This window comes from Pezoporus wallicus, unplaced genomic scaffold, assembly GCF_028554395.1.
Source record: "Pezoporus wallicus isolate ANWC-B61680 ecotype Strahan unplaced genomic scaffold, APGP_CSIRO_Pwel_v1 contig_4012, whole genome shotgun sequence".
Lineage (NCBI taxonomy): Eukaryota > Metazoa > Chordata > Aves > Psittaciformes > Psittacidae > Pezoporus > Pezoporus wallicus.
In genome coordinates, this window is record NW_026637828.1 from 470,212 (window position 1) to 482,873 (window position 12,662).

General features: G+C 39.2%; 2 protein-coding genes across 5 annotated transcripts in view; one reads left to right on the forward strand and one right to left on the reverse strand.

Moving 5' to 3' along the window:
* The first annotated feature begins 2,627 nt into the window (after positions 1–2,627).
* Positions 2,628–3,617, forward strand: SNN (stannin). The gene is given in 2 exon segments (XM_057407878.1): positions 2,628–2,751; positions 2,754–3,617. Coding segments are annotated over 2 exon segments (411 nt in total). The 5' UTR covers positions 2,628–2,642; the 3' UTR covers positions 3,056–3,617.
* A 1,810-nt stretch (positions 3,618–5,427) lies between these two features.
* Positions 5,428–12,662, reverse strand: part of TXNDC11 (thioredoxin domain containing 11) — a 33,232-nt gene continuing 25,997 nt past the window's right edge. For all 4 annotated transcript variants that reach the window (XM_057407880.1, XM_057407881.1, XM_057407879.1 and 1 more), the window contains 2 exons: positions 11,394–11,474; positions 5,428–6,147 (listed from right to left, as the gene is read on the reverse strand). In XM_057407880.1, the coding sequence (XP_057263863.1) occupies positions 5,523–6,147; positions 11,394–11,474 (706 nt within the window). In that variant the 3' untranslated portion in view covers positions 5,428–5,522. The remainder of the gene's footprint in view (positions 6,148–11,393; positions 11,475–12,662) is intronic.

Below are 12,662 nucleotides of genomic sequence, written 5' to 3' on the forward strand. Positions count from 1 at the left end.
CTGCGTCTCATAACTCCCCTGCACTGCTCCTATGCATGCTTTGTTCAGAAAAAGCACTTTCCCACCCAGTGGACTTTCTGGTCCAGCTGTGCTCCTTAGGATTCAAAAAGAAATGGGAGTGGCAAGAGCCCAGTGTATAATATAAGAAGAGAAAGCCTTGTCTCAAGACAGAAATCTGCACCTTAAAAAAGCCCCATTTCTCCCTCAAATAGTAACTTACAGACCTGCTTGTATTTTCCAGGTCAAACTGAGACCACTGTAATCTGTGGCTATTAGAAAGGGGAGGGAGAAATATATTTTCCTGCAGTCCAGACAGATGTAGGTCCTTGGTTACCCACACCTAGCAAAAAAGTTCTTGCTTTCAAACTTGCTTCTCAAGACTGCTTGCAAAAGCCTGTGTTGATGTAGCTATTATGCTGAGGTCTCAACTCTGCTTGCCAAAAGATCTTGCTGATACAGAAGACAGTGTATGCAAAGTTTCATATTTTATATAGCTGATGCTGTCTACTCACTTGAAGTCTGGCAGTGGGGTAGCTTCTGCAATGCTCGTTTCCAGTATTAAAAACTATTTGCTAGGTTACAGTAACTGTTTAATGTAAGGTTAAGTGCTGCAACAAACTGCTGTAGAGAAATAGTGCTAGTAGGTTGTCACTGCTGCTGGCAATTAGGCAAGCTGCAAAAGAGGGCTTAATGTGGATGTGGAGTGCCTGTAGCAGAAGCAAGTTAAACCATCTTTTATGCTGATGGTATTTATGCTAGATCAAACACTACTGCAGTTCAGACATGTCCTGAGGAAAATGAATTGCATGAAAATCATTCTTAATCACCCTCAGCTGATCACCCTGTTTTGAATAAGCGTTGCAGATCCAAGAAGATGATGGCAAATCATGTACCTTTCTGGCTACAGTAGGCACATAGCTGTGAGGGTGTGTGGGGTGGTTAGTTTTGTTTATCTTACATGGGTAAAATTCGGTCTGTAGGACTTGGTTGCCTGTATCAGGTACGCTACAGGTTATTGGTTGCTCTAGCTGACATGACTAGAAATGGAGTCAGTGTGTGCAAGTTATGTGCCACTAGACCCTAATGATACTCATGCTCAGCTTTTCTTTAGTGGATGTGTCCTTGAAATATCTATGTGCATTGGTCTGTCACTCCACAAGATGTAAGGGAATAAACTTAATCTCTAGCTTGAGTTTTGTTGGTAAAGATACTGCACTGCAATTGCCTTTGACTCTTTCATGTTAAAATGCTGGTGAGATTTTTAGTGCAATGGGTAACACTTGCAATAACCTAACAGTTCTAACTAGTCAGTTAAGACTGACTTCTTTTTGGGCTTTGTATGAAGATGCTGGTGTTGTAGCTGAGAGACTAGAACAACGATGGTGAGGAAGAGCCTTTCCTGGAAAGGTATGTGACCCTTGACAGACTAGCATTTTCAGCAGATAGAAGACACTCCGGTTATTCTATTGCCAGTCAGTGACTATGCATCAAGTGAAACGCAGACACTGTACAGCACTTGGAGGTGACCTTAGAACTATTAGGGACTACATCTGCAGTACCTGAAATTGTACTGTAGAGCCCTACTGATTCCTGAAGGAGTACAGAGGTAAGATATGTTCCTGGTTAGGACTGGCTCTGGTCTGAAGTCTTCCATGAGGAAAGAGAAGGTAATGAATGACTTTTTTCTTATGTCCCAGTTGAAGAATGTAAAGCTACTGACTCTTTAAACAGTAGCTCTGAGATTTAAGGCAAGGTTCATGTGTCTCCTTAGTGTTGTGAATTTGGAAGTGGCAGAAGACATTCCCCATGCTTTTTTTTTTTTCTGCCAAAACTGCAGCAGACTAAGGAAGCTATGGAGTTCCTCCTTGTTTTCCTGCCTGCTGCCTCTCTTCCAGTTTCTGCTGCAGTCTTGATACTGTCCCTTGCTCTTGTGGTCTAAAAGCCCACAAGTTGCTCCAAGTTACAGCAACAGAAGCTTAAAATAATGATCTTCCCTTTGTGTTTTTTTTATTCCCCAATAAATCTAGCTCTACTGGCTTATTAACAAAAAAATGCATATAAAGCAACATCTGTTTTTATCAGCTCAATGAACAACCAGTTAATTACCATGTAGTCAACCCTTCTAAACAGAGCAGTATTACAGACAGACTTACTGCAGCTACCTTTGCAATTAGCTTACCAAACCTGGAACTGTTAGTATATGGATGCTTGTAAATTAAATTTTTAAAAGGCTCAGACTTCAGACTCTCTAATGTACTGTTTCTGTAGGATTCCTTTAGGAAAACTAAAGGTAGTTGAATTGTGACCTTGTCATGGATTTGAGAGCTCACCCATGATTATTTGTATTAAATAGTCTTCAATGTCACTATACTAAACTGTGTAACTTCCATGCAGTCTGTTTTGTGTGTCTTGTGTCATCTTCTGTCTCCCAGTAAAAATCGTTACCTCTTAGGCAGGCTTGACAAGCACATCAAAGGCTGAAATAAGTTTAGTTTTTATTTGTTTTAGTTTGATGTAGAAACCTGCATCTTCAAAGGGAGTTTGAAAAAAAATAGCTTAAAATGACTAAGAAGTGTAGGAGAGTGAGAAGCTCAAAGCACCAACAGCAAGAGGGTCATGTGCCATTGTGAAGGATACCAACCATGAATATAATGTTGCTGAATATGGTAAAAATGCACAGCTTCATGAAGTGCCTATTTTTTCCACTGCAGGAGTTTGAAGATGCAGCAGGCCTGGTAGTGGGGACAGAAGGAATCTCCTTAAAGAAGTTGTGCAGTCCGAAATATTTGCCATGTCTATTACGGATCATAGCCCCACCACTGGAGTGGTGACTGTTATTGTTATTTTGATTGCTATTGCAGCTCTTGGTGCCTTGATACTGGGCTGCTGGTGTTACCTGCGTCTGCAGAGGATCAGCCAGTCTGAAGATGAGGAAAGCATTGTGGGAGAAGGAGAAACCAAAGAGCCCTTCCTTCTGGTGCAGTACTCTGCTAAAGGACCTTGTGTAGAGAGGAAAACTAAGCTAACTCCAAATGGCACAGAAGTACATAGCTAACTTGGAGCAACATGTGTATGAACTACGCTTATGATGTGTGTAACTGGCAGAAGAATCTCTCCTGTGAAGAACCTGGTCACATGCACGCTACTCATCACAAAACACCCTGATGAGGATTACATCAGCTTTGTTAGCAACTGCATGCACTGAGAAGTTGCACTTTGCATCAACTGTGTATCCCGATTCCTCTGTGACAGGAGCTGACCCACCTGGCATAATGTCCATTGCTGGCAATGGACACAGGGATATATTGGTGTAAAGAGACTACTAATGTTTTGTTACTTTGTTACTTGAATGTTTAGCTGAGCCTATTTTGACGGAGCTACTACTGTAATGTGAACTACTTTACAACTGTGAACTGTAAGTAAGCTGCCAGAAGCTTTTTGCTTTGTGTTCCACAGCATATGGAAATATGTGATGCAACTGTACATAACAGGAGGACTGCTGAACCACAACTGTAGCTGGGATTCCAGACCTTCAAAACCAAATCTGCAGTTAAAGCTTGCTTCTGCTATTAATTTGAGTGCACAGCTATAAAGTCAGAACTCCTCTTAACAGTTTAGTGAACTGATGCAGAGTACCTTTTTTGAGAATAGGTATAATCCTTCAGTAACATGTTGAGGTGGGAAACACAGGAGCTATGAGAATGACTTTGTTTAGTTGCAGCTAGGTAGGTTAAGCTTTTGGCTGCTAGAACTGAGTCTTCTAACCATCTAGCTACTGCAAGGAAACTGCCATTTTGATGGACACCAGCCTAGGAACTGATGATGGATACTGAACCCTTGGGGCCGGTCCAGAAGGTTTCCAGGAGTTTGAAATGGCAGTAGAGCAGGCTTTTCTCTTCTGTAGGTCTGCATGCTGAAACTGCAGAAGTGGTTACTTAAGTGCAACTAGTATGAAATTTTCCTAGAACTCCTGTTTGTGTACTTAGCAGTTACAATATATGTTAACAGCCTGTTGTAAAAAGGCATTTTAGTCTACAAACAGTTAACTATATAATCCAGTTAACATATCTTGTAGGTATCTTGTAGTAGTACATTTAAATCAAGAGAGTTAAGTTTCAGGCTTTCCTATAAAAACAAATGCTGGTATGGGCAAGGGAGATTGGCTGTTCAGTTTGTAGAGTTCTTAGTTGGCAATGGCAAAGTCTTTACAAACAAGAACACCCCTTCCAGATCCTGCTTTGTGCTATAGTTAAGCTATAGGAACTCTAACAAGATGTCTTAAAGAGATTGTCCTGGACCTCAAAGTGTTAGCAGGAGGAGAGGGGAAAGGGGAGGAGAAAGAACAACACTGAGCCACCACTGGCAGCTTACGTATTCTAGAACTCTTAGGGTAGGCACACTTGCTTTGAGGCCACTGACCTGTTTTCTGTGACTTTATACATAGCTTCCTTTGCCTACTGAAACTTTTAAACACTTAATTGCTTAGTAAAGAAAAATCCTGTAACTCTGTTCCCTGAGATGTTACAAATAATGAAGTTCAAGTTCTTCAGCTATATAGACATTGTTAGACTGGCTTCTTGTACCTGTACCTATGGAGTAACACAAGCCTGCAAGCTTGCTTGAGAACTCTGTATTGCAAGGCAGTATCACCCTAGCCAAAAAGTCTTGTCCCTTTCTTCTGCAGTAAGATGTTGACTTAAAAAGGCAAATGTAGCAGTAAAAATTAACTGAAGGGTATAATTTGAAGCAAAGTTAATGCTGTCAAGTAAAAGAAAGCTCCTGCTGTTGCCTTCTGAGTGATATGGGGTACAGCTTTTTACCTTGCCACATGCTCTTCTGGAAGATACTAGTCTCATGAGACTTGCATGTATAGCCAGACTGAAATGCTTAAACTGTCAGATTCTAGACCTCTTACTGAATTAATCCTTTTCTTCTTGATTTGTAAGACTCCTTAGTTTTCAGTAGAAAACAGTTTACACACGGCTGTTACAGGTTTCAAGACAGTCAAATAACTGGTATACAAAAGTGGTACAAAGTGCTGAAGTTCTAGAACAGTTGTAGCAAGATTACTTTTTGTTCATTCAAGTTCACTGATTACATGGATGAAGTATCTCAACTTTAATTCAGTAAAGGAAATGCAGTGTAAAGGGCAAGCTTCAGAAATCATGGAAAAGTAAAAATCAAAGGACTAATCTCTCTTCTAGCAACTGTAAGAGAAAGCCAGTGAAAAATAACTGGTTCCGAGTCAGAAGTGCTTCACACTGCTGCCCTAAAAATCACAATCTTCAATTTAAATGGCAAAATTTGTAAGTTAGTGCAATAGTAAAGTGCAGAAAGTGTTTTCCATTCTCCTCTTCTCTTTAGATGTGGGTATCTATTAAGTTGTTCAAGTATACAAAAATATTCCATTTGATTTCTTTTTCTAGATCATGTGGGGGAAGAAGTCTTTATTTACAATGAATTTCAATAAAATTTGCATAAATACCTACCCAATACTGCATCATTTGACTTTGTGTAAGTAATCATTCTGTCCTGTTTCCACTACTGTGTTCTGTTTCTGTGGTATCAATATTATCAATCCTTTTTTCCTCTAATGTGTCAGTAGCTGTTGAAACTTCAGAGTTACCTTCAGAAAGTGTCTGCTCTGACTGAAGGGGTTCTTTAATTTTGTCTTGGCTCTGTAGCTTTCCTTCCCTTGATGCTACCAGGATTCTCAGTAAAGTATTCTCTTTAAGGAGGTTTTCTGATGCATCAGCTAATTCTTGAAGCTTTTCAGCCATTGCTAGTAATTCCTGATTCTTCTGGTTATATGTGGCCTGCAACTGCTCACTGTGGAGCTGCAGAGTCTTGTGCTGTTTTTCCAGTGTGTGTTTTTGCTGCTGTAGTCTATGTTCCTCTCTCCTAGCTTCAGACAGCTGTGCTTCAAGCTGGTCATGGGCCTGATGAAGGGCAGTGATTTCTGATCTTAACTTCTCAATTTCTTTCTCTAAGTGGGAGATATGTCCTTGCTGTAGAACTGTTTCTTTATGTAGGCATTCTTTGGTACAGGGCTCTGACAAAGAAGAACTTGAGTGATGTAAAATAAATTTAAGAAGATTAGGAAGGTTAACTGAAAAGTCTTCAGGGAACTTCACACTTTGTTCCTTCCTAGAAAGACACAACATGAAAACATTCAGATAGGCAAGCAATGATATTATCTAAGCATCTTTTTTTTTTTTTTTCATCAAGAATGGCCAGTATAGAAGCTATGAGAAACCTGAACTCATGTAATAAAGATAAAGCACACTGTACTTTCTTTCCATTAACCCTTTTACCTGTACTCCAGCCTGGGTGCTGTAAGCTTCTCTGCACTGCATCAGTATTCACATGTATAAAGCTATCTGGGAAATTATTATTTTGAGCCTATTATATGTCCTATATATGCTATCCTGGAAGAAGTAGTTTACTGTGTTCCAAGAGCAGAAGGATATTGCAAGGAGCAGAAAAATACTGTTTGCTTTTAAAGAGTAAGCAGTCACTTTAGTAAGCAGCAAGGTCCTCTTGCTGTCAAAAACCCAAATCTTTTTACTTGTTCCTCCTGTCTTTATGCCTCTGATGTGATGAAAGAAACATGCCATATAAGTGTGGGTTGAGTTTTGTTGGTTTTTTTTTTTTCCTTTCTGAAGCTCATTATATGGCTGTGAATATGAAGAGGCAGGCCTATTGTTTCTACAACAGCACAAACTGTTACTCTTAACCTGACAAGCTGCTTCAAGACCAGCAAGTACCAAATTTCTTCCTTAAGACTACTAACCACCAAAAGACACCCACAACCTCCAGCCGTGTCAAATGTTGAAGTTACTACCCCTTTTTTGGACCATGTGTCTACTTCCATCACAAAACCTAGGAGGCTAAACTGTCCTCTGAGGATTAGATGGGAGGTTAACTCCTAACCTTCTTTTTCTGTAACAGTTACATCTTCAACCTTTCACTCAGCATGTTCCAGTTTAACCTAAATGCTGCCTGCTGGCTCTTGGGGTACAGAGTGCCTTATTTTACCTGGGAAGCTAGCTAACAATTTATCATTTTGTATGGTCTTTAGTCTTCACAAAAGTTTATTCTCTTTCATTAGGAAGCCATCAAAACAAAGAAAAGCTAGGTTTACTTTCCTTTGATGGCCAGATTCATACCCAGATGAACTGTATATAGCATGCATCCAGACATGGGTAAATTACACAAATAGAGAAAGGATAAATATAAACAAAAACTACCGCAAAGCAAGAAAGCCAGATTTAAGTATAATGCCTAAAGCCTCAAAGCCTACCTACCCCTGCTGCTCATGTACAACACATACCATGGACAACACTTACAGAATCATAGAATACTTAGGGGTGGAAAGGACCTTAAGATCATACAGTTCCACCCCCCCTGCCATGGGCAGGGACACCTCACACTAAACCATGTCACCCAAGGCTTCACCAACCTGGCCTTGAACACTGCCAGGGATGGAGCATTCACAACCTTCCTGGGCAAACCATTCCAATGCCTCACCACCTTAAAGAATTTCCTCCTTATATCCAATCTAAACTTCCCCTGTTTTAAGTTTCAACCCATTACCCCTTGTCCTGTCAGTGCGGTTTCTAATGAAGAGTCCCTCCCCAGCATCCCTATAGGCCCCCTTCAGATACTGGAAGGCTGCTATGAGGTCTCCACGCAGCCTTCTCTTCTCCAAGCTGAACAGCCCCAACTTTCTCAGCCTGTCTTCATATGGGAGGTGCTCCAGTCCCTTGATCATCCTCGTGGCCTCCTCTGGACTTGTTCCAGCAGTTCCATGTCCTTTTTATGTTGAGGACACCAGAACTGCACACAATACTCCAGGTGAGGTCTCATGAGAGCAGAGTAGAGGGGCAGGATCACCTCCTTCGACCTGCTGGTCACGCTTCTTTTGATGCAGCCCAGGATACAGTTGGCTGTCTGGGCTGTGAGCACACACTGAAGCTGCCTCATGTTCATTTTCTCATCAACCAACACCCCCAAGTCTTTCTCCACAGGGCTGCTCTGAATCTCTTCTCTGCCCAGCCTGTAGCTGTGCCTGGGATTGCTCCGACCCAGGTGTAGGACCTTGCACTTGTCATGGTTAAACTTCATGAGGTTGGCATCAGCCCACCTCACAAGTGTGTCAAGGTCCCTCTGGATGGCATTCCTTCCCTCCAGCGTATCAACCGAACCACACAGCTTGGTGTCATCGGCAAACTTGCTGAGGGCATGCTCAATCCCCCTGTCAATGTCACCGACACTGACATGTCCCCCTGCATGTGACATTACATTTCTGAATGCTCACACTCTGCATCTGGAACATGAGTTACTCAGTTACCAATTACAGCTGCCTCAAAAATGCTTTCTGTGATATCCACTCATTAGCATATGGGATATAAACATATGCCAATGACATTTACTGAAATCTACTTAATGTGTTTCAGGTAGTGGACAGATACTGTACTTTATCAGTAATTAAAAAAACTTCAGCCAGATGAAGCTCCTGCTCATCAAAATTAAGTTATTTCTGGAAGCACAAGCAACATGATTTTTCCTCCCCTGCAAACTTCTAGTGAAGAACCGAGTTAGTCTTATAATTAGCATGAGCAGTTTCTGAGCTAACAATCAGCTCCCATCCAAGTTTAATGAACCATAACATGATTTAGGTGAAAAATAGTCTACACTAAGGCAAAACTGACTCATTATACAATGGTAATATTTTACTACATCATCATCCATTCTTACTAATCAAAACCACAGTATGTATCAGAAAAGGTAAAAGGCTATTTAGAGCAAAAAGCAAACCAAAATATTAACAGCATGGGGTGGAAAGTAACTGAGAACAGTTGGTTTGCAAAAATTGTCTCATAAGGAGCTGCACAGAGAGCCATAATATGAGGCCCCATTATATCCAAAATTAATATAATGACTACTCTAGTACTGCTACTGATACTACAGATACTATCAAAACCTAATTTTCTTGATTAGATGCAACTAATTATAAAACACACCAGAAAGGAAACGCAGGACAGAAAACAATGATTAGAGGTGAGGTACCTTGATGAAACCAACTGGAACATTACAAAACCAATCTTACTAAAACTATAAAGTCTGTCACACCAGAGACAGTCTAGAGCTCCTTTATAACACAGACCAGGGCAAAATGAGCATCTATGAAAAGAAAAAGGGAATACCAGACTTTGTAGTAATGCAGACTCTCCCAGCTGAGTTGCTGCTCAACTGACCTAGGGAACACAGAAGGACTGGAACTGAGCTGGAGGAATGTGGCAGAGGGAGTCTGATGTGCAAGGCTTACTGCAGGGGAAATGATGAGTTGGAACTTGGGATGATAGAAATGAAACTATTTCTGTACTGAATTAAAACACTGATTTAGAATTGAAAACCTTAAGGCACAGGTTTAAAGATTTTGTGGTAGGTAACACCTCACAGTACCAATAATCTGAATTACCATTTGCTGATGATAAGAGTTCTTGAGGGATAAGGGTGGAAATCAACATTTTTATTTTACAATGCAAAGAACTTTTATTATAGTGCTTGTTTTTATTTCCTTGCTATAAAAACTTAATTGTGTAAGACTATTAATCTTTTTAAAGAGAAAAAACAAACCCAAGGTCAATCAAGTCGACTGCACAGGGCACACATGTAACACCAGAACCACAACTGAAACAATAAATTGACCACTTTCAAAAGCTCTTTGCTCTCTTGCACCCAAGGTTTCTTTCTTGTTCCTAGCCTATCTGATGTTGGATGTACCTGCACTGTGCGTACTGGTACAGATTAGACACAACACAAAGGTTTGATGCTGCATTTCAGAATTTTTCCCTGCTGCAGAGGAAGAGTAGGATTCAGGACCCTCATACACCATTCCAGCTCATATGCCAGTCCTAAATGTACTCTCCAGCCCTTTTATATCCCTTCAGAGTTCTTTTTTTCCCTGACTCACCTTTTGTGCATCTCTACCCCACCCTCCTTTGCTCTGCTTATTTTTAGTTCACCCATTCATGAATCAGTTCCTTTCCTCCACCTCAGCTTTCTTTCATCATCCCAGAATTTACTCTCAATCCTAGCTGTCTCTTTGAAACTACCCTGCCCTCTATTTCTTGGCTCCTTCTTCAAGGTCTTGCTTCCTGTGTATAATTTTGATTCAACAGCATGTACCCCTTCTTTTAATCTCCTTTGCATATTTTCCTCTGTAGGTGTTTAAACTACTACTGAAGTTTAATTTGTTTTCTGTCTGGGAGAAACAATGTAAGACTTATAGAATGCCAACAAATCTGCCGATACTTTTCTCCTATGAAAAAAATCCAGTGCTTGTTACTGAATCTGAATGAAAACTAGAACATTTTGGCAATATACACAAACAATATACACATGTAATTCTATAGCATCCGTAAAGGCAATGCTGTGTTATTTTTTAAATTACTGCTAAATACAGTCAGTAGAACACTAATGACAATTAAAGTATCTCTGCTATTTCAACAAAAAAAAAATTTAGAACTTTGAAAAAAATGTATCAATGCCTAAGTGAAATAGTGAAGTAGTAAGTGTTGTTTTAGGAATGAAAAAAAGATATTTCAATAACCATAGTGTTAGTTTACACTGGAAGTTCTTACATAAGTTTGCATAAGCCCTCCTTTAGTACTCAGATTCTCTACTTTTTAAAGTAAAAAATTTGTCTTAAAAAAACTAAACAAGACACAAAAAAACCCCAACCAAAACCCACATAACAATCTACCTCCTCCCCTCTGTCATGTCAGGATTGTTTTTGTTCTCTTAAACAAGACCAAGCTTGACCTGGATTACTTATTCTTCATCTGTGCTTTTTTTTTTTTTTCCTGTTCATTAAAAAAGCAAAGCCTTGCATTTTACTGCAAGAATCCATTATAATATTATTTGAGATGTCTCTTAGTTTAGCCAATTAGAAGCAATAATATACAAGTAGCACTAGAGCTATGTTGCACCATCATCTATATCATTTCTCCTTTTCCTGCCTCCTGTAGTCACTCACTGATTTATTTGAATCATGCCAAACTAATAACAGGAAATACAACCAAATAATACAGAAAATTAACTGAGGAAGAAGATTAAGAATGGTGCTGTCCATAAAGATAAGACTTCCAAACAATCAGATTATGACATTTGGCAAGAACATTCACTATCTGCATACCATCAGCTATCTATGTCTGTTAGTTTGGTGGGTTTTTTTGTTTTTTAAATTAGAATACGCATAAAGTAAGAATGCATATATAGAAATGAATTTGTTTGGCTTTTTTCTCTATTAAAACATGTAACGAGGTAATTATTACAACTTAGTAAAATGAAAGTTAGAAACCCAAAGGGAAGAAGAGTTACATTACCTCCCATAAGGAAAAAATAAAATGGCTGGGAGATGGTCTGTCATAAATTCCCATGGAAGGTCATTTCGAGTGGTATCAATTCTGTTAAGAAAATATACATTAATTAAGAGAACTGGCAGATGAACAATCCGTATTTTCTTGTAAAACGTCATTTTAGGCGTTGGCAAGAAGGAAATGCAAATCTGTGAAAGTAAGTCTAAATGTCAAATTGTGCATTTGAGTCAGCAGAAGTAATTGCTGCTATTCAAGAGGATGAATCTCAGTTTAACAAGTATCTGTGGTATTTTTTTTCTAGAAAAAAAAGTGTACAGTATTCCAACTGCTCTCACTCAGCAATTAAATTGCACATCACTCATCACATCTTCACTGTGTACCCACCTTCCTTTTCTAAAACAGACAGACCTGCCTAATAGTTTGAACATGAAACTGAAGTTTTATCTATTCGCTGTTCCTCAAGCCCAGCTTTATGAATATTTTCCCCTTGAGTAGTTCTGGGAGTAAACTGGTCCTTCCAAGGCCAAGCATATTCTTAAAGGCATCATTTCTTTCTAAAGGAACAAAAGATTTTGTGAAGGGCACACTTGTTCAATTACTTGTTATGTTCTTCTCTGCATTTGTTAGATTACAAATAAAATTCTTATTAATTACAGCAATATTATTATAGAAAAATCATAGATGATACACATAAGTAATACTGCAATAAAAATAACCCAACAAATCAGAGAACTTCAATGTGAAAAAAGAGAAAGGGTACAGATTTGAGAACAGCACTACATCTGTGGGAATAAAGCTGCAATTAGAAACAAATGATAACTCCAGATTTTTAATTGCATTTTTTTCTTATACATCTCACTCTGCCTTCTGGAGTAAGTTCAGTCAGAATGAAACAAGGATGCAGTCAGAGCAAATGTTGTAACTATTGATGTATTATCAAATACATGAACAAGAATGTTTGGGTTGCACTGAAACATTAAAAGCCTTGTGAATGCCAAACAAAAACATGTTTAACTTACACAAAAATGTATTTTAATATATATAATAATACATATTATACAGATGCATATATAGATATATGTATATGTCTATAAACTGGATTTGGCTGGGATAGAGTTAATTTTCTTCCTAGTACCTTGTATGGTGCCACATTTTAGGTTTGTGATGACAGTTAGTTGTCTTCCCTGTTTCTTACTCTACCTCCTCTGTAGAAACTCTATCAGTTTCTACTCTACAGTAGATAATCTGGGGGTTGGGGACCCAACCAGGCAGATG